The 26,755-nt window shown below is 49.3% G+C and overlaps 3 protein-coding genes across 12 annotated transcripts in view; all 3 read right to left on the bottom strand.

Moving 5' to 3' along the window:
- Positions 1-875: 875 nt before the first annotated feature.
- DNLZ (DNL-type zinc finger) lies at positions 876-3,342 on the bottom strand. Its single transcript, XM_073314605.2, has 3 exons — positions 3,057-3,342; positions 1,944-2,083; positions 876-1,181 (listed from the first exon to the last, which is right to left on the bottom strand). The coding sequence occupies exons 1-3, from the start codon at positions 3,264-3,266 to the stop codon at positions 1,010-1,012; spliced, it is 522 nt and encodes a 173-aa protein (XP_073170706.2). The 5' UTR covers positions 3,267-3,342; the 3' UTR covers positions 876-1,009.
- CARD9 (caspase recruitment domain family member 9) lies at positions 1,953-20,871 on the bottom strand. Of its 7 annotated transcripts, XR_013634765.1 has the most exons (16): positions 20,781-20,858; positions 18,590-18,888; positions 16,691-16,828; positions 15,173-15,498; positions 14,215-14,394; positions 13,212-13,364; positions 12,684-12,809; positions 12,388-12,579; positions 11,767-11,808; positions 10,749-10,797; positions 8,501-8,571; positions 6,714-6,790; positions 5,568-5,642; positions 5,156-5,392; positions 4,394-4,568; positions 1,953-2,083 (listed from the first exon to the last, which is right to left on the bottom strand). XR_013634765.1 is itself a non-coding variant. In XM_073314601.2 (14 exons), exons 2-14 carry the CDS (start codon positions 18,882-18,884, stop codon positions 5,296-5,298), a joined length of 1,821 nt encoding a protein of 606 aa, XP_073170702.2. In that variant the 5' UTR covers positions 18,885-18,895; positions 20,781-20,871; the 3' UTR covers positions 4,590-5,295. The 7 variants fall into 7 exon arrangements, 4 of the variants coding, with proteins under 4 accessions (XP_073170702.2, XP_073170705.2, XP_073170701.2 ...); XR_013634764.1 differs by lacking the exon at positions 4,394-4,568; XM_073314601.2 differs by lacking the exons at positions 1,953-2,083; positions 4,394-4,568 and having other exon boundaries at positions 4,590-5,392; positions 18,590-18,895; positions 20,781-20,871.
- SNAPC4 (small nuclear RNA activating complex polypeptide 4) overlaps positions 20,854-26,755 on the bottom strand; it is a 32,436-nt gene continuing 26,534 nt past the window's right edge. For 2 of the 4 annotated variants that reach the window (XM_073314599.2, XM_073314598.2), the window contains 2 exons: positions 25,515-25,656; positions 24,042-24,435 (listed from right to left, as the gene is read on the bottom strand). In XM_073314599.2, coding sequence (XP_073170700.2) covers positions 25,534-25,656 — 123 coding nt within the window. In that variant the 3' untranslated portion in view covers positions 24,042-24,435; positions 25,515-25,533. Of the gene's footprint in view, positions 20,943-24,041; positions 24,436-25,514; positions 25,657-26,755 lie in introns of those variants that run through there. The other 2 variants (XR_012155277.2, XM_073314597.2) reach the window with 2 other exon arrangements.

Below are 26,755 nucleotides of genomic sequence, written 5' to 3'. Positions count from 1 at the left end.
TTAGCCGTGGCTGACTAAACATCATCCCTCTAGCTTGTATGTGCATACACCCATCCTGCCAGAAGGCCCTGGTGCAGAACCGAGGTAGACTAACTGCAGTTCCAGTGCCTGTAAAGCAGAAACCTCTGGTTTGTCACTCACCCATTTGCTGGTTCTTGTGGCTGGAATGGAGATGAGGGAAGGCAGAGTAGGGGTCTACAGCCTGACTGCAGCAGCCCCTTGGCAGGAAGGGTGCAAAATCCTTCTCAGATAATTACAGCCAAACAACCCACGCCACAGGCTGCATTTTCCCTACAAGAAAGTGCCTTCTACAGACCAAACATTCATCCTCAGAGGAATCAGACCCCAAGTACCAGCCACCTCTGGCAGATGATTTACCAAGCTGCCTAAAGTTAATAGTGGATGCAAGAAAGAAACCAAGGTGGGGAAACAAGAGGCAGAACAGCCACCCTGCTAAGCAGCAGAGAGATCTGGGGGCATACTTCCCTGCTACAGAATCTCACTGGCTATGCAAGCTCCAATTCCATTAAGAGCCCAGCTCGGCAGCTGGTACGAGTCAATCTCTCTCCATTCAGCCATGCTGATTTATACCACCTGAGGAACTAACCTTAATATATGCAGATAGCAGATGAGAACAGCAAAACACTGCTAAAACTCACTAATTTAGTGCTTTCCCCCTCTGGGCCCAAACAAGTTAATGAAGACCTACTGGTTCCAGGCGTGGAACAAGAGAACAAAGCAGGATTCCTAGTGTCATTTAAGAAATAAGGCTGGTTTTAAAATCACCACTACATGCTACAGTGAGAACATGAAGATTCCAGCTATAAAAAACAACTCCCATGTGACTGGTCAAAGATGAAGCTGCACAGTACAAAGACAGGAATAAACCAGAGGCCAAGGCTTCCCTGATCTTGAATTTATTTAAAAATAAAAAAACACAAAGTTGAAAGGGGGAGAGAAATGGCAAAGTCTTTCTCTGCCAAGTGCAGAGCAGAGGGAACTCTGTTGATCAGGTTGTTCCCTTGCCTCCAGACTCCGAGGACCTTCCCCCACCTTCTCCCTCTGTGTGGTGATTTTGAGACTCTGTCTCTGCAGTCCTCTCCGGGAGCAGTTCCAAGGCATCCTCGCCAACCACACGTCTCACTTTCTCCCCTTTGGTTGCTAGGATTTCCTCAATGTTCCTGAATTACAAGTTAAAAAACACTAGTAACATTACAAAGGTGCCCATGAGACTAGATGTTAGATTTTGCAGCTGAGGCTTAGGGGCTCTCAGCTGCATTCTGTTTTCACCATTAGCAGGGATTCAAGTTCTGAAGATGAATATAACATTTTCTCCTAGCAGAGCGAGTCCAGGTGACTGTGGAGAAACTGGGATTACAGGCCTTTAGGGGCAACTTTCACCCAATATGATCACTAATTTGGCAACTGCACTTAAGACAGAGGTGGGATTTTCAAAGGAGTAGAAGGGAGTTGGAAGCCTTTGAAATTCAACAGGATTTGAGCACCTAACTCCTTTAGGCTCCTTTGAACATGCTAGCCAGAGACTAGCAATGATTTAATAAGGCCTGATGGAGAACAAAAGAATATCACATCCAGCAATAAGATTGCAACTAGAAACAGTGATATCTGTGCAACATGCACTTTCTAACTGTTTTGGCTACATCCCACTTAGTGGGCCTCGGTTGGGCGATTCCATTATTTATACCACCCATCTGCAACGGGTCAGAAAACTCGGCCAGGGGAGTGGAATCTTCTTACATGCTTCAGAAAGTTGGCTGAATCAGAGATTATCCCCTGCAATAACTCTCCTGAGCATTTAAACCACCACTTACAAAGCCTACAAGAAACAGAAGTCCAGTGTACCAGCTAAACCGGACTGGGGTACATTTTGATGGCCTTTCAGGGGGCAGAAGGCGGAAGGTTGCTGTCACTGACACACTTACCTTTTCCCCTCCAAATCTGAAAACCATCCCAGGTTATCTGCTATGACGTGATGATTCTTGCAACCAGGACACTTTACTATCACCACGCCATTATGATACGCTAGTTTGGAAATCGTTTTTGCTGACCGTGTTTTGCAGACCTAAAAAGTAAACAAAGTTTATTCCATGACCAAGATGCTTACATTTTATAGGTTTATTTTGTAAAAAGGCACAACTCTATTACTACCCAACAAAACCAGAGACACCGTTTATCTCAGTAAAAAGGACTTGTTTTCCCCCATCCATAACATTTCTTCAACTAAAGCGGTCATGTAGCCCCAGAAGATGATCTACCCAGCTGTATGCTCCCTTCCTATACCATTTGAACTTGGGCCAATGGAAAGAACACAGTCTCAAATGCATTCTGATTTCTGAGACTTACTGATCTTTTCTTACCCTCTTGCTGAAAGACTAATTAAAAAACCACACTGGTTTGGATTCCTAAACGTAAACTAGAATACAGATCAGTTTCTCAAACCTGATATTCTTGGTTGTTTAGGTATCATGGATTGTACTGGTTTGTGTTTTTAAACCTCAGGAAAGACCAACTCCTGTGTATTTAAGTTTATTTTGGATATGATTTAAAGGTTTGAATTTTACTATGAAAGCACAGATGGCAAATAATCAAAACATTATTATGAACTAAAACAACCCCGATGCGGATTAAAAAATATTCACCCAAAACGTGACATCTCACGTTAGCTTTGAGTAAGACATTCAAGGGATTAAATGAAACACGCACACTTTATTAATACTAAAAGAAGAGCTAAAAGGGGGAAGCAGTTTTAGTGGGCACTAGCCTTAGTCGCCTTCCCTTTTGCAATAGGGGCTGCGGGGCTACAAAACATGGTTTTATGGGGTTTAAGAGCCTCCTCGTTTGCAAGCGTGCGGCAACTCCCAGCCCCAAAACAACACAGCTGCCCCCCAAAAGATAACAGCGATATGCCCAGCTACCTTGTCCCGAGTCCTCAGCCCTCAATCACTGGGGTACCCCTCGCACCCAACTCTCAGGGCCCCCCATCACCCATCCACCCCAGCCTCTCCCCTTCCTCAGGGGCCCCCAGGCCCCCCCACCTGGCAGGTGTACACCAGGCGGTAGTGCGCGGCCTCCACCCGCCCCACGGCGCCGCCCGGCCCGGGGGCGCTGCAGAGCCCGCGAGGCCAGGCGGGCTCCGGGCAGCAGGGGCGCGGCCCTGGGGCGGCCCGAGCCCTGGGACGGGACGGCGGGGCCCATCGCCACACAGACCCCAGCCGGGCCCCGAGCCTCCGCCCGGCCCGCAGCATCCCGCCCGCTCCGGCTGCCGGATGGGGCGGCCGCCGACGCTCCGGCCGCCATCTTAGGTGTGGGCAGCGAGCCTGGCTCCCCGCCCCCGCTGGGCCCGGGATATGGGAGCCCTCGTGCACCTAATCCACCGGGGTACTGGGGGGGGGGGGTCCCCACGCACTGGGCTACGGGGGGAGCCCGTCCTGCCCCCCTCCGGGCTACTGGGGGGGCGGGCTTTTCTATTTGCAAAATCAGAAGTAGGGCCCCTCCCCAACATCCCCGAGCTGGGTGCCCGGGGGGAGCCCTGCTCCTAGACCCCAAAATCATACACAGGCGACTCCTGTCCCTGCCCCCCACTGCAGGCCCTGCCCATTCTCCCCCTCCCCCAACCACTGAACTGGGGGGGTCTCCCCTACTCCTCTAGACCCTATAGCCTTAAATCAACATACAAGGTCCCCATTCCCCCAGAAAAATCCATCTGATAGAAGGGATCCCTCCTTCCCCCATCCCTCAGAGTCGTAGGTGCTCTGTCCCCCACCAATGGTGGCTGGGCCATCGAGTGGCACACCTACCCCACTGTCCCCATGCCAAGTAAAGAGGCACCCTTGCTAGCCAGCCGGGGCTCTGGCCACGCAGAGCACGGACCCAGGTTTGCGCTGAGCCTGCTATCTACCACTAAAGGAGGAAGCCAGGGTCCAGTAAGGTCTCACATCCCACTTGTCAGAGTAGTGTGAGAAACCTTAGCAACCGCTGAATAGGCAAGAGAAATAAAAACCTGTTACATGGTGAAGCTATATAAGTCCACTTGCAGGTGGGCAGAAGGACAGCAGGTCATGTGCAAAGAGAGTGTGTTCTCTTCTTTGCTATTAGCATTGGACATCTACCCCTATAAACCACCAGTCGGGGTCACTATCCACACACTAGTGCTCTCTCTTTTTGATATTACACAGAGCCTTAGAAGCCCTTAACATAACAACTGCTATATATTCAAAAATGCTATTCAAGAGAGTGGAGCTAAATTAGTTTTGGTCAAACCTATGCTATTGGGTGTTTGCTTTTATATTTACTAGTGATATAGGGGCAGGCCCTTTGCACCCTGCTGGATATGGTTAGTTTTCTGGTTTAGGCCCTTCTGGTGTTGGAGTACCTGGCCATGACACCTGCATAGAGCTCCACCCGAGGCCTGCTCACACAGCTGGAGTTACAAGAGCACAGTGTTGCCATTCCAAACATGCGTAACACCCCAGCTCTTCCGGTTTCATTTAAAACATAAAACAAGACAGTGAAGTTCTAGCCCTCATAGGTATGGAAGAAAAAACAACCTGAATGCAGGAAACAAATAATAAAATAAAAGGAATCCATTTATTAAAGTCTCACGATTTTGTTTGGTGGTGAGCAGGGGATGGCTCGTTATTTTTTAACAGAGGGGGCTAGCAATTGTGGAATTGAGGCATTAATTGGTATTATATTCTCCCTTATTTAGTTATTTTTCTGGAAATCATAAGAGATTTTCTTAAGCTAGTAGGTGGGTTTTTCATATCCCATTGTTGTGTACTGTTGCTATAGCAACAACTTTTAGCATACCTTACATTTTTAGCACACCACTTAAGCCCATTTTTGAAGCAAATAAAGTATATTTTTTACTTGGACTGTTTTTTGCACAGAATACTACAATGCACTAACATAGCACCATGATTGTAAGAATTTCTGCTACAGCAATTGTGGTATGAGTCTAAATGAATTAAACTCCTTGTGGAAGGACATCATCATCATCCCTATTAAATATATAAAAGAATTAGGGTTCTGAATCAGAGATGTCAACCAGTTAGGTGACTAGGCCAAGGTCGCATAGGAGTGCTATGGCAGAGGCAGAAATATAGTCCAGATCTCCTGCGTCCCAGTCCAGTACCTTCGACTTGGTAAATGTTCATGGTGGTGGTTTAGAAAAAGTTTTAAATGTCAATCAGCTTGGATGGGCAGAAGGGAAGATTCTTGCACTACATCCCCAGCAAACTTTTTGTAATTTCCGTTGCGGTTGGGCTGATGCTATTAGGAGCCTTCAGTATCTGTGTTGTCACTACCAGTGTTGTTTTCCCAATCCACTTCATGGTGTCTGCCCTTCTGCACCCTTCGCAATGCCCTCTTCCTGTAAGTTAGGTTAAACATTTAGGAGAAAAAAAAAATGCCATGAGGAACAAGCTTCTCAATTACACATAAACCAGCAAACTCAAAAAACTCAATTAGTACCCAGTCAAACACTGGCCAAAGTAAAAATTAAGAAGGCCTATCTACATTCATGCATCGGGAAACAAAGTAATCACCTGCTGAAGGTCAGGAAGAAGTCTCCTTCCATGATAACAGTATCACACATGCCTGTACCTTCTGGGGAGCACTGGCTGAATCAACATTGTTCATTGGGGCAACTTTGTCAAATAAATTATCCACAATTGTTATTAGTATTCTGGGTTTTCTCCAGCATCCAATATAGACTGTGATCAGAAGCAGTTTATTGGATTTAGTCTAGAGCAGTAAAGCCAGTCCTATATTCCTTTAAGTACAGTACAACTGAACGCGAGAATTTCCAGACTCTCAGTTCCTTCTTGAATACAAATATTACGTAAGAGCCCAGCACACTACCACTTACAGAAACAATACAACATGGTTTTAGATGTTTCCTGTAATCTGCTCCAGTATTTAGCTCTTTTGGATCATTTCTATTTAGTGTGCAAATTAAGATCCGTATTTTACAAGATGCTCGGCCCTTTCAGAATTATTGCAAGCTGCGGAGTGCCTCCATCTCCGTCTTTGGGGATTGAAACGGCTCAAACCTGCCCCGAGTCTCATTAATAGGAACTTGGTCTTTGGTGTCAGCAGTAGCAGGATGGAACCCTGCGCTAGTAAAATAGATCAAACTTACCAAGCCAGCAGTTCCCAAAGCATGGTGCCCCCAGGACTGCAGAGTGCCATTAAAAGTCTGGGGTGGGAGGCATAGATGTGTCCCTGCCACCTGACCCTCATTTTCTCCTCTCAGGAACCCCTTATCTCCACCAGCAGCCTGACCCCTATGGCCCATGAGCCCCTGCATAGACCCCCTACAAATCTGAGTGAGTGGCATTGTGATCCAGTGCCCATGACACAGGTGACCACCTCCAGCTTATGTCCTCTGGGTACCCCTCTGTTAAACTACTGTGGAAATGGCATGAAGCAGCCTATGACACAGGCCATGTTATACATTTGTCTGAAAACATCCACACTTGTTTCAGTGCAATGCAACGGCTTCCATTTTGGCCAACATGCTCGGTACATCTGGACTAAATGCACGAGTCCCTACAGCTTGAGCTAGAAAAGGAGGCAGTAACAAACTCCCATCCTCCGTGGATCAGGCACAACAGGGGACATGACACACAGTGACCAGTAGGTTATGCAAACAAATATGGCAAGAGCAGTCCTGAGAGCACAGGCCACACCTCCGATAGTGTTCAAAGCTGTCCTTCATCCGCCGCCGCTCCTTCTCAGCCAGCTCTCCATTGGGTGGGCCACCCTCCTGGAAAGGAAAAGAAAGGCCTGGTCTAGTTGAAGCTTGGGGACGGGCTGGGGATGGGGCCAGCCTTGCTCTACAGAGAGGCCAGGAATTACGTGGGCAACGAGACTCAACTTCTGGAGTTGGCCTCTGAAGGACAAAGGAGAGGCACAATGGGCAGGGCAGTGGAGGGGGTGTGGAGAACACGGACAGCCGCTATCCATGCAGTGCCGCGATGTGTGCTCCCAGTGGTTTCCATGAGCGCTCAATTCACTCAAAAATGAGCCTGTACCAGTAAATGGGCGGAGAGCAACTTCATGGCCAAATGCATTCTCTGGGTGCTGCTGCCCTTCAGAAAGCACTCGAGCTTTGTGCTGGCAGCTTCTGACATCCACAAGTCCCAGGGAACATTACAGCCTCCTGCATTCACTCCTGGCCCTATTATCCTGTGCATGGCTGAGTCAGGCTCCGGCCCTGGCTCACACTTAAAACTCTATGGCCTCATTCTGAAGGCGTCTGATGGACTGAAGATCCATGCCACCACCGTTCCCTCCCCAACTGCTGAACTGCCCTCATATCTCCTGAGCAGGCTGGTTCTTCATAGCACCCACTGTGTGTTGTACAGGAGCCCGCTCCTGCATCATTTACGGATTAGTGTTCATGCTACCGATCCCACCAAAGGCAATGGAGCTACTTGCCCTAGTGAGGGCTTGGAGGGTGAAGCCCTAAACACCAGAATCAGAAGATAAACCACTTAAGATCTCCTTTTGCAATGACAGCAGAGCTCCTGGGGCACAGAAGGGATGTCCACATTCATCCATTTGTAAAGCCAGAGGTTCACACTCTCTTCCCAGCAGTGTGAGTAGAAACAGCAATATTACTTTGGAGACCTTTTAATCACAAACACCAGTGCCCAGACAACACAAACGCTGAACATTAATTAGCTACAGCAGGTTTGGGGAGCAGGGGGAGAAATGAGCAGTGGCTGAAACACGATGTTAGGAGAAAAAGGAGAAGCTGAGAGATATTTGCAAGGGCTGACGTAGATGAGAAAAGAAAAACACTCCCGTTGATAGGAAATTGCTTAAAAACCCAAATAGTGTTGCCAGTGCTAATTCTAGAAAATCAGAGGCTCGATATCATCCCTTAAATTTAATGTGGATTATTCCTGAATTAGATCCAGCAAATCCTATTCAACAAGACACCCACAGAGTCTAAGCTCTGTGGGACAGGGGCAAGCGGTTACTATGTGTTGCATGAGGCGCTGTACAGGCAAAGGTCCTGATCCGGCACTACAGCAATATAGATGATCGACGACGACAACAACGGGAGTTCAGGTTATGCAAAGAAGGCAGGACCAGCCACTACATCCGAACATTAAGGTCAAGTGGATGAGAGAAACACCAACAACAGTCCCAAAAGTGCCCTGCTGGAGATGGCATCTGTAGGCTGCCCATTCTTGTAACAGGAGTTGAAAGCAGTACATTCCTGACTGACAGTGCGGCAGCGGATGTTTTGATTGGCAGATTCCATTCCCACCCATACCACTCCCGAAGAGATGTAAGGGACACTGATGCCCTGCTGTTATTTGAAGGATGAATTTGGTCATGAGAATACAAAACTCTCCCTGCGAAAGTGCCAGGTACCTCCAAACTGGGCAAGCCTATCGCAAATGCAAATGTTATTCGCCGTGAGCGAGGTCGCAAGAAGCGGAGAGTTCACAAAGACACTTACATTTGACGACTGCAGGCACTGAATGCTCTCTAACGCACTGAGCTGCTGATCCTGATTTTCAGGGAGATCTTCTAAGAGAGAAGGAAAAACTGCAAGTGTAGTCGCAAACTGGTGTTATTTATTATCTGTTACATTAGCACTTGGGGCCCTGCTGTTCTAGAAGCAGATCCAGCCCCAAAGAGCTTTCCATCTGATAGAGACAAGGCAGACAAAGGAAGGATTCTCCCTTTGTACAAACAGGGAGCGGAGGCGCAGAGAGATGAAGTGATTTGCCCAAGACTACCCAGGGATTGCGTGGCAGAGCCAGGAATTGATCCCTGATCTCCCAAGTCCCCATCCAGGGCCTTCACCACAAGCCAATCCTTCTTCACATCATTGGTTTGTGGTTTTACAACCTTGAAATAGAACAAATTGCTTGTAAACGTTGTGCATTTCATACCACAGGTGTCCCAAAGCGCTTTGCAGAATTAACGAGTGAGACAGCGAGAACACAGTAACCGATGCAGGTGAAGGGCGATGGCCATTGTGTCACTGGCAATAGCTCACACCTAGCGTAGGAGATTATTGCTTGGTACATGCAGAGTGTGCCACGTTTTCAAGGTGCTGCATATACATTAAGCCAGTCTTCCAACCTCTTTGGAATGTAATCTGCATTACTGTCCCCAACTGACAGATGGGTGGGGAAAAGGAGACAGAATTGAAGTGACTCGCCCAAAACTAAACAGCAAATCAGTGGCAGAGTGAAAACCAGACCTCAGGAGGTCCTGGATTTCAGTCCTACCCTCAGTCCACTAGAGCAAGCTGCCATTTTACTAGCCATTGCTCAGGACAGTGGGGTTTTTCCCTAACTTTTCAAAAAGATGTGGGATATTTGCTATCTGGGACCTCAACAAAGCAGCCCCTTAGGTTGTTCTCTAATGAAGACAAGTTGAGAGGTCACATTACCTAACATGATATTAAACATGGACTTGTCACTGTTCACACTAGCTAAGTCATGTTTAATATCATGTTAGTTAGAACACACTCGAGGGTTGTGTTAAAAACAGCCTAGTTTTCTAGCAAGGTCAACCCTATATAGAATTGTGCAGTTCACACTATAATTTCATCATGTGAGTGCAGAACTTGAACTCACAGCAATCCATCCAGGAGCAGAGATCGCTACCAACCTGGAATGGTACTTAAAGTCAGATCAGGGTTTCTCAAGCTTTTGAGTGAACTGCCTTCTCAAAATGGGTGAAAAAAAATATTCAGGCCCCTCAGAAGTTAAAACAGGAAGACGCTCCCATGCTGGCAGTTTCCTTCTCTATACTTTTTTAGATAGAGCTTTTTGGAAGTGTAGTTCAAACCCTCAGCATAGCCTGTCAAGTCTTCCTCAGTGATGAGTCATTTCCACTTGGGACTCCTCAAAAGCAGAACCGGGGATAGTGTGTTCATTAGCTAGTTCTGCTTTTGTCAAAACCAAGTGAAAATAAATTAATTTAAGGAAAAAAGCAACCCAACAAAGAGCATGGAGAAAGGTGCACGGTCCAGTTAAAGTGGAGTCAGGACACCTGGGTTCTGTTCTCAGATCTGTCCTGACTAGCAGAGAGAGCCCAGGAGAGTCATGTAGTGTTTGATTTTCATAGATGCCAAGTGCCCGCAGTACTCCTTAACTTCACTGGGGACAGAGAGTCCTCCACATCTTTGAGAAGTCAGGCCCTGCACATCTCCAAGCTTTCCTAGGGGCATCAATACACTGGCAATCTCTTATTAATGAGACTTTTGGACCAAATGGAACAGTACTGCCTAGTGCTGTTATACTGAGCTAGTCCAATATATTCCTTCCAGAATGCAGCCACTGGAGGATCCTCCCACATCACATGTAATGAAGAGAAGAATGAAGGTAAAAGGCTCTAAGTGCTCAGCAAGGGGCTTCACAGACATCTCTTTTGGGAGATGACCAGGGGTTCCAGACACCTCCATTTTGGGGTACAAAGTTGAGACACCTTCTATGGGTTGACTTTCACAAAGTGCTGAGAACCCACCCTGGGAGAATCAGATCCTTTAAGCATGTCCCAAATTGGGGCCCCAAAAAACATTAATTACTTTTGAGAATTCAGGCCCCAGTGATGCCCCAAGACCACACAGCAGAGCCAGTGGCAGAACCCAGGAGTTCCCAACTCCCAGCTGCCTGCTTTAACCACCAGGCATATGGTCTCGGGAATACTGCTCCAATGTCTCCAAGCAGAAATTAAACAAAAAGTCTTACTTTTATCAGACAGCTGCGCGTCCTCATCTAGGTTTCCATGGAAAGAGAGCTTTGGGACAAAAAGAAATAGGTCTAATCTGGGGAAATAGCAATACTCATTTTCCTCTCCTCATCTCCCACAAAAAAGACAAATAATAAAAACAAACAGAGCCCCAGGATTCCACAAGTTTCTCTTTCCAGTCTAGCGAGAGTTGCAAGGCAGCCGACCCATCCTACCCAATATCACCTTAGTGACATGCCTGTAGATACAAGTGCTATGCATGAATGAAGCCAATTCTCCAGTGAAAACACTACCCCACACCATAGGATAATACTTCTATTGTGTGTATGGCACCTTTTGTCCCACATCAGGCTCAACACCTACCGCTGAATGCGGCTGCCTCACGGCAGCTGAAGCAATCTGGCCATGCTAAGGACCATGCTGGAAAGGCGGTCTCAATGCATCCTCAGAGACTTGTGTCATCTGCTCAGAGTCAGTGGGGCTCCCCACACGATTCAGGGCTGCAGAACTGGGCCTTTTATTTGTATCCCAAGCATTTAAAGTTACACTCACAGAGCTACAAATCTTGGCCCAGAATCTGAGCTGCAGCCCAGATGTGCTTGGATGAGTCTCAGGATGGGTGCACACATCCTCTCAAACCTGATGCCACCCAGCCACCGGGCTGGTCTCCAGTATAAAAGCAGAGCAGCCTTGGTACTACTCTAATCCTGGTTCCTGCTCACAGGGATGGCTGGAGTAGTGTCCTCGTCTCCCCCCAGATACACACACTCTTCTGGCAGCTGCAAAGGGGGAAGACCTGCTATGGCAGGATCTACACCTCCTAGAGGTTTGTCTGCACGGGGGCATCCTCCATTGGCTGGTTACGCTGGGGTGGTTTTTTTCGGGTGCTTCGTGCCACTCGAGCACAAACAGAAGCTGGCTGCAGGTTATCTGCTAAGGAGCCTTTGAGCAGAGCTGGGGAACCCAAAGACCTTCCATAAGGAGGTCAGACTAAAGCCAGCTAGCCACCTTCCTCACCTCTTGGGAGCTCCTGGGCGAGGTGTCATCTAGGTCAGAAGTCTGGAATTGTAAGAAAACAAGCCAGTCAGGGATCTGTATGCAGACCCCACTCCACAGTGAGACAGCAGCAACGATGGCACGTAAAACGGAACGAAATCTAGGAACGAAGACGCAGGGATTTCCTCCCTCTTACCTGCCCCTACTGGCTCAAACAGAAGGCACCCACGAGACTAGGATATTAGGGCATTGTTTTCATTCGGGGTTTAGGAACAGTTATGGTACATCTTCCCCCGCCCCCACCCCGATTTCACCCCAATGGCTCAAGACTTGTCCTTCCTGGGCTTCAGTCACCAGCAGTTGGCCTTGATGCACCAGGGACAGCCCCAAATGCAAACAAGGAAGGGATGTGTTTGCACTGTCGGAGATTACTTACGCTGGAAACCAGGGTGAGCTCTACTGTGGCGAATTCCAGCTTCCCTTGTCTAAGCACAGCCATTAATTGCTGAATCGAGGCTGATCCCAACTACAGACAGTGTCAGTGTATGAAGTCAGTGGAACACCCACAGCCAGGGCTCACCGGCCTCTTCCCCTGCCCATAGCACAGTACCTGCATGTAGCTGTGTATTCCTGCAGACATACCAGCGTGGGTGGCTCCAGGTGCAACTTTTTCAGCTTGGCCTCAGCAGCTAGTAACTGGCCCTCCTTCTGGAACAGCTGTAGCTGCATCTCATCGCACCTCTCCCCCAGCTCCCGGATCTCTTTGCGGTATGCGTCTTTGTCGACCAGGCTCTTGGAGTATTGCATATGGAACTGTTCTCGGGTCAGCAGCGCCTGGTGCAGAAAGCGGGAGGGCAAAGCGTGTCACTGACCTGGTGCCTGAGCTTACACCTTCCATTATCTTTGGTAGCTGTGCTCCAAACAGTAGGTTTTATCACCTGATCTCTTTCTGCAGCCACTTCTTCTATCTGCTTCAAGATGGCCTCGATGCGATCCTTGTACATCCAGGAGTCCTTCCTCAGGGACATGCACTGCAGCTCCAGCACCTCCTTCTCCTCCGCGTGCTGCAAGGAAAGCACAGAAGCTCACTTCACTCTTGAAACACCTGTGGCTTGTAGTGTAAACAGGCAAAGGAGATGTGTGGCCGATGTAAGCACTTTGCAAACAGTAACTGATCAGTTCTCCTGGTGATCCAGGTGGATCAGTGTCATCAACCCCATCTTATACGTGAGGCAGAGAGGGGCCAAGTCTTTCCCAACACAGAGAGTCAGTACCAGAGCAGAGGAGTACCCGTCGGAGCATGTCTCTCATTAAACTGCTGCAACATTTGATCTGAGCCAGAAGCCAAGCTGCAGCGCTAGTTGCCCAGGTGCTGCTCTGCTCCACAGGGAAGAGTGGCTTTCATGGCACACACGTTCCCATGCGGAGTTTACTCCATCTCTCCCCACTCCCACCAGACTTTGTACTTTGTCCCGGAGATCCTCCGCTTGCCGGAGTGCCTTGCGCAGGCTGTAGATGGTGTTCACCAGCTCCTGATGCTCCCCGAGTGCCCGTCTCCGATCAGCCTCCAGAGCCTGGACATAGAGGCTGTTCTTCTCCAAGTTCCCTTCCTTGGCGACCTCCAGGAGGAAGGGGCAGAGGGCTACAATGAGGGGTGGCCTAACTGGCTAGGAAAGCCAGGGGTCAGGAGGCACTGTCCCCTTCCTGAGTCTAACAGCACTAATGGCCAATTCTCACTGCCCTTCCACCACCCCCGTGGCCTCCACCCTGCCTCCAGGTTAAAGCAGAGATGAGCAACACGCTCTCCGATGCAGCACCAGCCTGCCCTCATCTGTGAGATGGAGGGGAGTCGCCTGGAGAGCGAGAATCCTAGCAAGTGCTGCTCTGAGCAACACAGGGCATCATGTGCCAGGATCTGTTCTTCCCACAGGCTGCTGTTCCCTCCATGTTACAGATGAAGGCGTCTGCGCTCTGCTCCATTTCCTGCCAAGCAGGTGGGATCCGCAGGCTCCCGTGCAGCCCTGCAGAACACAAAAAGTGCCAGGCATGATCAGTCCCCCCATCCAGCCTCGGATCTCGCTGTCATGGCAGCCAGTTTAGGGGAAGGTGCAGAGTGAGTTGGGCAAGTCTGGGGCCCTTGATTTAAACCCTTCTGAGCCTCAGGCCTAGCTGTTCTCTCCAATGCTGTACTCCTCTGCCACCATGGCTGCTCATATCTCTCCCCTCAGCCCATCTAGCTGCTGTCAACCTTTACACACTGTATAACCCACCACCACCGCTCAGGGGGTCCCTCTGTCACAACGCACCCATGAGCACACTCCACTCTAACCCATGGCTCTCACCCCGCCAAGCTCCCTGGCCTCACCAAGAGGGGGCCCTGACACCAACCCCCTTGGAGAAGCCTGCGTTAGCAAGGCAGACTTGCTACCCCAACCAGTCCCAGAGGCCCAACGCCCGCCCTCCTCAGACCTGGAGCGTGTTCTCCAGCTCTTGATTCTTGGCCAGCAGCAGCTCCTTCTCCCGCTGGATCTCCCACACCACTTCGTGGCTTGGCCGCTGCTCAATGGCGTGCTTCAGTTTCATCGTGTGCTTCCTCTCCAGTTTACAGTCGTCCTCGGCCTTCATTAGGCTGTGCCTCAGATGGTCAATCTGCAGGGGAGGAGGGGGATTTGGAGCTGGTCAGGCCTCACCAGGAGGGATAGCTCAGTGGTTTGAGCATTGGCCTGCTAAACCCAGGGTTGTGAGCTCAATCCTTGAGGGGGGCCATTTAGGGATCGGTCCTGCTTCGAGCAGGGGGTTGGACTAGATGACCTCCCGAGGTCCCTTCCAACCCTGATATTCTAGGACATCTTTGTAGTGGCATGGTTTTAGTCCCATCCTCCAGCAAGAAACACAAGGAGAATGCCTTCCCCACCCCTGGGAATGCAGCACAGTCCTGAGGCAGAGTCCTCTCTCTGCCCACAGCACATGGTACCTGCCTACCCACACGTAAGATACATGGCAGCAGCACTGCAATCTGTCCCCAGCTGCTGCAACGTTTGATCTGAGCTAACAAGCCAAGTTGCAGGGACAGCCCTGCCAGGCTCTCCCATCCCTACATAGGGGAGACCCTGTTCATTTTCTAGGGCCCACGCAGCCACTAGCATCTGGGCTGATGGTGCTAATTTGCAAGCCTAACTGCATGATGCTGTCTGCATTGCGTGCACCCTTGTTGCCGTAGGGGGAAAGCCAGGCCTGCAGCACCAAGTGTCAAAAATCCCCTTTAATGCATTAGTCCTGCGCAGCACATTCAGGACTCCTGGCACACGGTGCAGAAGGGAGGTGCCCATCTGACTATAGCGTGCAGTCGCTAAGGCCTGACTGTGCTCAGCTCTCCAATCCCTGGTGGGGTGCACGAGGGAGGAAGGAGAGCAGGCAGGGCACCGACCTCTAGCTGCAAATCCCGGTTCTTCATCAGGGCTGTGTTCTTCTCCTCGCTCTGCTTGGCGTAGCTCATGGCCAGGTCGTAGTTCTCATCCTTACATTTCCGCAGCTCCTTGGCCAAGTTGTCCCTCTCCTCCTTCATCTTCTGGGCCCTCTCCTGGTGCTTCCGCAGCACACTGTCCCTCACCCGCATCTCCTTGATCGCATCCTCCTTGGCATGGAGCCACATGTTGAGCTCCTGAGCCTTCCTCCTCTCCTCCTGCACGGCGCTCTGCAGCTTCATGATCTCGTTCATCAGGAGCTGGCTCAGGCCCGATTCCCCCGCGGTGTCTGCGCAACAGAGACCCTCACACAACATGGTCCCCGCCCCACTTAGCTGGGGCCCAGTCCCCAGTCCCAGGCAGAAAGGTCCCTGATCATGAGTCAGGATCACAAAACCTCCAAACGAGTGCTGTCCAGTCCATGGTGCATGTACTCAACACCCACAGGTCAGTGCCATGGCAGTTTTTCTTCCCCCGGCCCTCAAGCCAGCCCCATGGCCAGCACGATCACACCCAGTATAGTCATGCTGACATACAGCTGGCCAGAGCCAGAATGAGCAATGACCCACCTCGCCCTGTACCATCAGTGGCCTGTGGACATGCCAGGTGCTCCAGAACAGTGCCTCAGGCTTCGGCCACTCTGGGAGCCATGTTCAGTGGGGGCACCTCCTGGTGATTTCATGGGGAATTCTGTCTCCTTACACCATGGCTGAACAGTCCATGAGGGGGAACCGGGCCATTATCTAGCACAGAGGTGGGCAAACTACAGCCTGCAGGCCACATCCGGCCCACGGAACCGTCCTGCCCAGCCCCTGACTTCCCAGCCGGGGAGGCTAGCCCCTGGCCCCTCCCCTGCTGTTCCCCTCCCCCGCAGCCTCACGCTCTGGCCTGCTGCTCCTGCCGGGCAACGTAGTGGTGTGGCTGGCTCCGGCATGGTAAGGGGGTGGGGACGGTCAGGGAACGGGGGGGGGTGGGGGGGGGGTGGGATGGGTCAGGTGTTCTGAGGGGGGGCAGTCAGGGAGCAGGAAGTGGAAGGGGGCGGATAGGGGGTGGGGGCTGGCTGTTTGGGGAGAGACAGCCCACCCCTGATCTAGCATCTGCTCTTCCTTCTGATACAGGGAGCAGCACTGGAAGTCCCTGGGAGAGGGTGGCGATGTAGCTCCTAACACAGCATTGTGTTTTAGTCTCCAACCTACAGTCTGATCTGGGTGGGGAGGCCCGGGAGTCCTTGGCTTCCACAGAGCTCTCCCCGCAGGAATCTGACTGCAGGATCGGGGCCTTAGTATTGGGCGGCTGCTCATGAAGGTTAGTCTGACCCTCGCTGAAGAGCTTTCAAGCCAGTGGCCCAGTCTGAAAGGCTGGCTGGGGCTCTGCCCACATGAGCCACCAGGGATTTAACTGGGTGTGGAATTTGAGGTCTCCTCTAGCTGCAAAGCAGCATCAAATAAAGAGACCATTGTGGGAACGAAGCAAAACGTTACCTATAATCATCGAAAAGACCCTGCTGGGCTCCTTGCCGGTTACTTTCATATATAACAGTGGGTAGTAAAGCTCTAGGCTCTCAAGAAAGGCCTCAAAACCTTTCTGGCCTGTCCTCTGAAGTATATCCAGGAGGACGCCTGCAATACAGAAACAAAGGCACTTACTGCAACATAGCATGTCAGAGTAACACACGTTCCCTGAACTTCCAGAGATGGCTGGTACTTGCGTTCCTCTGTAGGCAGGAGCAGACAAGAGTCCTTGGTGTCAAACCCTGCAGGCGTGGCCCAGGCAACTCTCTCACTGGCTTTAAGGGGCAATTTAACTGAGCAACAGCTGCAGGGTTTGCCCCTAGGCCCCTGCTCCTACTTTAGTGTTGCGAACAGCAGGTGCTGCAAGAGAAGCAATCCCTTGCTGAAGGCTAGGGAGGAGGAGGAGCAGGCAGGCTTGAATGAAACAGCCATGGCAGTTCCTATAACTCTGGGCAGCTTTGGTCTCAAATTCAAGAAGAGGCAATGGTTAGGTGGGCCCCACTTCTGGCACAGATGTCCTGATCCTGCAAGGGGCAAGGTACCTGCCATGAAGTGCTGGAGCCTCTGCTCCACTCTTGAGGTCAGCGGGACCGAGCCTCCGTCTCCTGCTACAAGCGGGACCACAGTGAGAGCAAGAGAAGCAAGAAGTCTGTCACCAGCTTTTAAAGTTGGAATTCTAAAGTCTAATAGGACCAGAGATGCTTTCACAGTCAAGTCTCTCTCATTGTGTCATTCTGAAGTTAAACACGCCCTGCAATGCTGGAAACCTAAACAGCAGCAAAGCGTGTGCTAGTCAATATCCTGCAGAGAAGAATTCTACACTCAGCTGGACGGAGGCAAAGGAGGAGTCCACAATAAGCCTTTCCAATCTCGGCTCCTTACCATGGTGGCGAAGGAGAACTGGAAAGCGTAACTCACTATCCAAGGGAAAGCAACCGGCCTCACTTCATGGCCCACAATGTCTGAAACTCAACTGTTCTGAGACTGTAAACTCTTTGGGCAGGGGCTGTGTCTGCGCAGCACCTAATATCACAGGATCTCAATCCTGATTCAGTTGTTTAGATTGTAGTAGCCTCCAGAGGTCTAACAGTGATTCAGCATGACCTAGAAGCTAAGACACTGGGCTGAGACGCCAGAGCCCTCAATTCTGTTCCCATCTCTGGCCTGCTGGGTAACCCTGGGCAAGTCACTTCCCCTTTCCGTGCCTCAGTTTCCCCATCTGTAAAATGGGGGTAACAATACTAAAGCACTGAGGTCTACTGATGAAAACAGTCACAAAAGAGCTAGGGGTTATTGTAAAATAGAATAAGTGGTGAAAATTACCTTTGATTTGTAATGTTCTCAGATTGAATAACCCCAGGGACTCCTAGTAATACAGGCTAATTTTTCTTTCTAATGTTGCCAGAGTCCCTCTGAACCTGAGATACAGGAATAGTTTATCCTAGATTCAGAGCTTTTTAAGGCCTGTAGGGATCACCGTGATCCTCTAGTCTGACCTCATCTATAACACCGACCAGAAAACTTCCCCAAAATAATTTCCTTTTGAACTAGAGCAGATCTTAAAATAAATCACTAAATAAAATCCAATCTTGATTTAAAAATTGCCAGTGATGGAAAATCCACCACATGTTAGCTTGAGGAGAAGGAATTATTTACCTGTTTATTTGGATTTAGAGAAAACCATTCTCAAATGGCTGGGAAAAGATGCACCTTGAAAGCATGGTTCCCAGAATTGCACTACATGGGTTGATGGTAACACCATGTGGCCTGCAGAAGCAACTGACACCATGGCATTTTCATTCCAGTGTATCACCCCAGAGGCAGGCCACCCACACAAACACGTGGAGTCGGAAGCTGCTCAGTACCCACCTACTTTCCGTTTCCGGACGACCAGGCTGGGGTCGTTAAGCACTTGCTCTTCGTCATCATGGTTAATCACTTTGCACTGGCGGAGATAAGGCGTTATTCTGGAGGGGTCGATCACGGAGATCAGCTTCACCCGGAAGTTCTCCAAGTTATTCCAGCACATTTCATCATCTTCCTGCTCCGACATGGCGGAGAGCAAGAAATACTGGCAGGCCAGGTCTTCTTGTCTGAAAGCCACACCATAAGCCTCAGAGCAGCTCGGGATGAGCAGCAAGGATAGCAGGTGGCCCAACACCATCAACCTGAGGACTAGGAACACGCTCATTCACCATAAGGGACGACCACGTCTCCCACAGCAGCCTGTAACTCTGTACGCAAAAAATACATGCACCCCCCTTTGCATGAACAGATCGGGTCATGGGGCACTTCATGTACAGAAATGCCAGCTTGTGCAAGTACTACATCCCAAGCTCCTTCAGCAGCTGGCAGGGCTGGCACCACTGCTGAAGAGGTGATGAAATTCTGGTGAGTGCCCTTCAACCGGCCATCTCCCGAGTCATTACAGGAGGGAAGTGAAACCACTTAGCGTTCACCCTGGGTCAGTAGCACTGAAGACCAGAAGCTCCTGCGTGGATGCTGAGGACACCAGGAACTCAAATTGCATATGGATTCCCAACAGGCTATACCAAGGGAGAACCTACATGTCCCACCAACATTACCTAGGGTCACACGTACTCAGCACCGCTTGGGATTGGGCCCAAACCTAATCTAGTGACCCACACGTGCAAGGGTGGAGCATAAACAAGGAACCATCACACAACAGACAGCTATTACCTGCTTGAAACCAGAGATCTAAGGAGAGGGTGCTGTACAGCCCCTCAGGCAACAGGGATAGAACATTAGAGTGAACCTGTTTGAAAGGTTCGAGGGGGAAGAACCCTCCACATCTATGCTCTTAAATTGCAGTTAACTGTAACTACCAAGAGCTAATATTTTTAATTGTGTCTAATTTGCATTTGCAAAGGAAGAGAATGTGCAAAACCCACAACTATACACGATCTTGCAACTTACACAGAACGTTGCAAACTATAAGCAGTGCCGGACACATTGCACGTGCAAGTCACAAGCTCTGGATAACCCTAGCAACGTTTACATGCACCATGCACATTGCTTTGAAACATCACTGCCTGAGCTGGTCAACAGAGCATTGTGTCACTGCAGAGAGCCTCCTGTGTGTCACTTTTGCAGGAACTTATCACATCCACCCTAAGCAGCAGCTGCACTTTGAGATTTCTTTCCCATAATGCTTCCTCCCCAGTGCAATCTTTCCGATACACCCACATACCAAAATGAAACCAGACTGGAATTTTCCAGTGTCAGCTCAACTAGGCTAAACGCTGATTCGAGGAATCAGGGAGCCATTCAGGGACTGTAGTCATCAAGATGCAGAAGCCACATTACAGAAGTTGTAGCCTACAGTTAGATCTGCATTACTCCTTGATTAGCAAATCACATTTTGATACAAGGAATGCACACTTGGGCCAGGTTCACTCTTCCCGTTTAGAGAAAATAACGCGAAATAACCTGACGCTGCGTCAAGACCTCTCTGACCTAACGATGGCTTTGTCTGTAACAAAACACTAACACATTTTCTCTTATCCCCATTCTTTGTTTTGCCCATTTGGGGCCAAATGCTGCACCAAAATGGGCGCCTAGGTTCTAACCCAGGCATTTGATTGCAGTGCTCAGATCAGAACAGGATTTGTTGCAATAGCCAGTGGCCCAGAGTGGCTGCCAGCCACCTACAAATCCAGGAGTGTTTCCCTTGTTTGGGGGAAAACTGCATCATTCCTGACAGCAGCAGCTCTGTAGAGCCTGGGATATATATAGCTTCCCCTCTCATAGTGGGCTAAATTCTACAAGTCTTACTCTGTTCCCACACAGGCAAAACTCACTGACTTCAACGCATAGATACTACATGATCGACACTAGGTAAAGCTAGTGGGATTGACTTCAGCAGCCTGCCTGACCCATCCCTAAACATTCTGCTACCCCAGCACACAGACTGCTCTGCCCACTAGTGGGGCCAGTCCCAGTTCCCAGCCAGGTAAGAGAAGTAGAAATGCATTGCCCAGTCGATACACACCCCACTCTTCCCGCTAGATGAAAACTGGATCCAGATTTCCATAATTACCAGTCGTTCTGTGTCACATGGACCAACGTGGCCCTGCACATCAAGTGTTTCCTCTTCTCACAGGCTCTCCTCTCCTTCTCTCACTGGCTCAGCATGGCAATGATCTTTGCGCCCAATCTCCCAGCAAACCCAGCGGCATGGCAGCCTCCCTAAATAGTCCGTCTGCAACACAGATGACTCGAAGTAAAAAGAAGAAGGGTGAAACCAGTGGGTAACAGCATTTATCTGAGAAAAGAAAAAAAGAGGAAGCCACAAGGGGAAAAAAAAAAAAACAGTGGCTGGAAGTACCTCACATCCCCACTGACTTGCTGAATAACTTAGTCTCGCTGCGCCTCAATTTCCCCATCTGTACCACGCAATACCTCTGAGAAGCAGTTGAGGCTTCTTTATTTAATGGTTATAAGGTTCCACTGATGAGACGTATTACAGGAATTCACTGGCACTATCTAGAATGTACAATCTCTTCAGTAAGAAACTTGCATTAACAGCCATGTGGGAAAACGACAGCTTCTGAAGTAGGTTCTCCTCTTTCTAGGTCCAACATTATATGACAGGGATCTTCAGGGATGGGAGGGTTGAGATAATAAACAGAACTAATGCTTTCATTTAAAAAATCAACAACCGCCCCACACTACTGGAGTTATAACAGCCTTTCAGCTTAAGCCTTGATACCTTTAACAGCAGCCTTATCAACACACCAACACCTTTGTGCCGGAATGCAGATAGAATTCTTGTCCCTTTTTTGGTGTAGAACCATAGCAGGTGTGCCTGCGATTGATGGGATAGACCATTATGACACTTTCCCAAATGGAGCCTCAAGTTTTGGGTGTCCATTGACTTCAATGGTAATTGTGGGTACTCGGCCCTTCAAAAAAGAGTCAAGCCCTAGGTGTCTCAAGTGGACAAAGCAAGGAATAGAACCCAGGAGTCCTGGCTCCTAGGCCCCAGCTCTAAGCACGTGATGGGAGGGGCAGTCCAGCAATAGTTGGAGGATTTTAAGCATGCACACAAATCATTTTGACTGCTCCTTTACAGAACTATTTTTGTTGTTCTTCCCACACAACTCGAGACTTGTAACAGTGATGACAATTCAACAGCCACCTGATTTTAAAGAGTCCAGAGGATTCACATAACTCGATACTCCTGCAGTTAATGCAGCGTCACACAGCTTTGGATCAGCACCTCTCCCTGCTTTTGTTCTACAGGCTAAACTCCTGAACAGCCTCATGCAGGGCTGTCAGAACCTCCCCCCAGCCCCAGGACCTCAGCACAAACCCTCTGGGTGGAGAAAAACTGGTTGGAGCTTCTGTAACCCTGTGCTTCCTGCTGCGTACAAACTGTACGCGTAGCATATGCCTTCTAAGATATGCTTGTGAAGACTTAGTGTGAGGCTGATCTGAAAACAATGTGCTGTCAGACTACCCACATTGTGGGGCCTTCATCATGACAGTACTTCAGTGCCATCTTACAGCATAAAAACCTGCCTCTATTTCTATGTTTTCTTGACAAATAATGGCAAGAGGTTGCTCAGGAGCATCGGGGCTGCAGGTGTCAGCTGGCAGTGATTTTGTTTTTTGGTTTTTTTGAAGGAAATGGTATTGAAGATATATACATTCTAATTTGTTACAACCACTGAAGGGAGAGGCTCATCTTCAGACAAGCCAGGGCTGCACTAGTTTCAGATGACCTCACTTGGTTCCTAGGTGAAAGTTTGCTTATTGATCATTTCTTCAGCTGTGTAATAGACACAGATGGGTAAAAGACTCACTAGCATGACTGATGCCTAGGGCTGAGCTGTAGCTTAAGCAAGTTCTCTTCATTTAATAACTAAGTTTCTGGCTCTTTCTATAAAATGGTTTTGGGAACTCCACTCTTGCATCCTCCAATCTCTATTACAACAGAATCCAGGTATTGGGCATATTTGTAGCACAGTAGGGGAGGGGGGTTACTTTTAAAGCCAAACCACTGGAGAGACCTCCCTGAAGCAGCCCCCTTTTGGTGCCAGCAAACAGGATGGAACCTGTGCACACTATGCATTTACCGTCTCTGCAATGGAGCCTGAGGACATCTTCCAGAATCAGTCCAATTCTCCCGCCCCACCATCTGGTGGAGTACCACGTAGACCAAAGGCGTGTCCTTGAATTATAGGGATGCTCCAGAGTATGGTCCCTATTTCTATTCTCTCCCAATGCTCCATACCTTAGTCCTAGCTTGCTGTCCACATCCCACATACAACCCTCCAAGTCAACAATGACATTCCAATTAACCCATTAAGTAGGAGGCATTACGATTCGACCCCATCACCGGAGATTAGCCAAGCTGCCACTGTGCAGCACCTCATCTCAATCAGCCCAGCAGGTGTCATTACCTAAGCGGCATTCACAAAGGCACATTCACTTCAGGGCATAAGGTGCTTTGCCCCACTTAAGCCTCATGTTCACAGCTGTGTGTTAAGTGGTACACAGGGTTTCATGGCAAAGCTTTTGCTCTGGGGTGAATTTCATGCAGGAGGGTGGCTTGCACACGCTTTGAGAGGGGGACAACTCACCCGCAATTCCCTTCTCTGGGCATGATACGGGTTTAACATTTGAATAGCACCTTGGCCTACTGGGACTTAGCGACCCTGGAAAGCACCACACCCACGTAGGGTGGGACAAAGCATTGCCAGCACGGCCATGCTTCATAGCATAGCTACACCCTGAAATCACTGCCGTGCTCCTGAGAAATTAGAGCCACGCTGCAGCGTTTGCTCTTTCCCAGCATCTTTCATCCATGGAACTCCGACTTTACCAGCTTTAATTCATTTAACCTCAGCACTCCCTGGGGGCAGAAATCCCTGATTTGCTAATGGAGGAACTAGAGACAGAGTGACATGCCCAAGGTTGCATTGCAATCTGCGGCAGAGACAGGAAGGGGATCCTGTCTGACAAAGTCCTGTGTTTTAACCACAAGCTCAGCCGATTCCCACTCCCTCCTTGGTTCTATGTGAGGAAACAAACATCACCTTTCTCGTTGTCAAAGACCAAACAGTTACGGGAAAGCATATTCAAATGAAACCTTTCCTGTTTGTGTGGCCAGAAAGAACATGCCTAAATCTTTTTAAATGAGAAAAATATAACGTTTATATTTAATCCAACAGTCAGAATCACTGAGGTACAAAATAAATCCACTGATCATTCAGCAGTGCTGTCGCCTCAGAACCAGTTAATTGTCAACCACAAGCATTGCCACAGCATTAAAAAACATAGACCGAGACTCATGTTCTGAACTGGGGGACAGACATTTATATAAATAGGCTCCAACACAAAAAACAAACAAGCATTCATTTTTAACGCCTGTCTCCAATAGTCTTCTCCCACCTTTGTCCGTGCTGCTGCCAGATTGTAAGCGTGTTAGAACAGAATCAGTCTGTGTCAAAGTGGGTGGGAGGGGAAGAAGAAAAAAAAAAAAAAAGAGAGAGACTTCCGTCTCTAACTTTCCCAATTAGTGGTTTGAAACGAGAACTGTAGTAATATACAGACTTGGGAAAAACAGTGCAACCATTTTCCTCTCTTCCCCAGGACTGCGGAGTCAGTTTATTTGAAGTGTCACTGGTTGGTAGTGCAAGGAACAGCTGCTATTGCCACGTCTGAAAGCAAGCTTCATTCAGAGACTCCTGTAATAAGGACACATTCACCTCTCATTAGTCACAGGACAGTTTCTGAAGCCATTTAAGAAAAGAATCAAAAAGAAACGAGAACAACTCCATGAACTGAGGAGGGATCAAGACAAAAAAAATCTTTGCACTTATTCGGTACCTGTCAACCAAAAGTTGGTGGTGTTTTTTACGATGATCAGACCACAGCACACCTGTGCAGTATGGTGTTAGCCCTGTGAATACAGGCAGGGAAACCGCTTGCCCTGCAGTGTCTCTATGGTAGAGACACAAAAAGAATCCGACTCCCCAGATCCTCTGAGAGCTAAACAACACTCCTTTTGCCCTGTAGTGGCTTGTGGGTGATCTTACTCATGTTAGAAACACTGCCTGCTGGAGCCCATCTTCTGCACTCTATTTAAAAATCCACCAGTCTGGCCACTGAGAATTTAAAAATAAACAGCTGCCATTGCTAGTGTAGGACCTACAGTATCTTTGCTCCACTGTTGCAGAGCCGGCCAGACATCAGACAAAGCAGCCAAAGTGAACCCCCACCACCAGAACTCTAAGGCCATCAGCAAGGGGCACACAGCAGCCGGGGTATAGAGAAGACACTGGGACAATGTTTAGGCTCTGCAGCAGGAGTCAATAGCTTTAAAGGCATCCTTCAAACATTCCTCTCCCCAAGAGCTCACTCCTCCTCACCTGAACAGTCATCCTTTTTTTGTTGTTAAACTTGTCTTATCTTAGCAACCAATCGTGCAAAACTATCAGTTGCAGTGCATTATCACCAATTCTTACCACGGACTGCAAGGACTCTGGGCTGTTGAGTCCATATGACAGTGAGTGGGCCTTTGTCTCTAAAGCACTGTATAAATGTAGCATGTCTTATAATTACAGTCTTTACAGATCACGGCTAAACAAGTGACTTCAGACCTGCATGCCCACAGGGAAGGCAAGACAGGCCTGTTTCAAACCACTGCTGTAGGCCTTGCGTCATGATTCCCAGGCTATTTCTAAGGTGTGCCTCACAAAAAAAGAGTCTCTCCAGGTCTCTCTCCTCAAGCTAGAAATAACAGCTTCATAGCGGAGTTACTAACATTTCTCCCCATGCTTCTCTCACGTCTGCCTCCTCCTCTTCCTGAAGCGAGCACTTCTCCTGGTTCGCAGAACTCTGGCCTCACCCACGTCAGCGCAGGAGCCTGAGACGGACTGCACAGCGGGCACTTCAGCTCCAGCACTCTGCAAAATAACCAGTGACAGGGCATGACTGCAGGCGGAAGATACTTGGGACCGCAGGAAAGACCAGAACCCCCTCACCCCCCACAAATCATTCAGGGATTCTGGCAAGGCTGAGAGGAAATGGAACGAAAATAGCACTCCCTTTATTCCCAGATCATTAAAAGCACAAAGCGATGCCTGTTCCCCTCGATCACACAGACGTGCCAGACAGTATGTGTCCTCCAACAGTGAGGAATACTACATACAGAGTGCAGTAAAAATACATCTAGCCAATGCTTGGGTGTTTCCTCCTGGGGACAGTGATACTGCGAGGGTTCAAGCTGGAGCCTTGCTTTTACAGCAGCTCCCTGGCTCACAGCCTCTGCCTGGCTGCGTGGGAACGATTCCTCCTCCCACACATGATGCTTTTGCCACTGCTGCTGGGGGTCAGGCCGGGGCCCTGCTGAACAAGGGGCTCCAGAGTCTCTCAAAGTGAAAAACTCTTCCCCACCCCGGTGCAGCCACCTGGACCGCGCGCACGTTCTAGTAGGTAAAGGGAATCTAGTCTGACTTCTCCCCAACAGCCCCCCTGCTGCTGAAAAGAAGTCACTCTGACTGGATGAAGGTGGATGTGTAGCAGGACCTGCAAGTCTTCGCCCACACCTAGAGCAATTTGGGAGCTCCTGCTGGGTATGACTCCCTGTGCTTAGCACCCCTGTATCTGAGCTTGTGGGGCTGACGCAGGGGGGCAAGCCTAGCTGCAGGTTCTTCCCTGAGGAGAAGGGGTGAAGCCGGCATTATTCTAACACCCTTCAAACTGCCAGCTCCATGAAGAGAGCATCATTGGTCATACTGGGGGAGAGGGCATCTTTGATAGCACTTCTAGGAAGGGACCGCTGGTAGCAACATAGGAACAAATGAATGAGGAACAGGAGGGCCCGAGAACGAAGGGGTGGACAGTGACTATGCCTCAGTGTTACGGAGCTTCAGCAGGAATTTCTCTCCCCCTCAAAACCCCTTCCATCAGACAGGCATACAAGCACTTGGAAAACCATAGTCTAGTTACATATGTCACTGTGGAATAGGGACCTCACATTCTACATGGGGACACAGGTGCTCT

This window comes from Lepidochelys kempii, chromosome 16 (assembly GCF_965140285.1).
Source record: "Lepidochelys kempii isolate rLepKem1 chromosome 16, rLepKem1.hap1, whole genome shotgun sequence".
In the NCBI taxonomy this organism is placed as follows: domain Eukaryota; kingdom Metazoa; phylum Chordata; order Testudines; family Cheloniidae; genus Lepidochelys; species Lepidochelys kempii.
The sequence above is the reverse complement of the archived record's forward strand: the minus strand, read 5'-3'. Positions and strand labels throughout refer to the sequence as shown.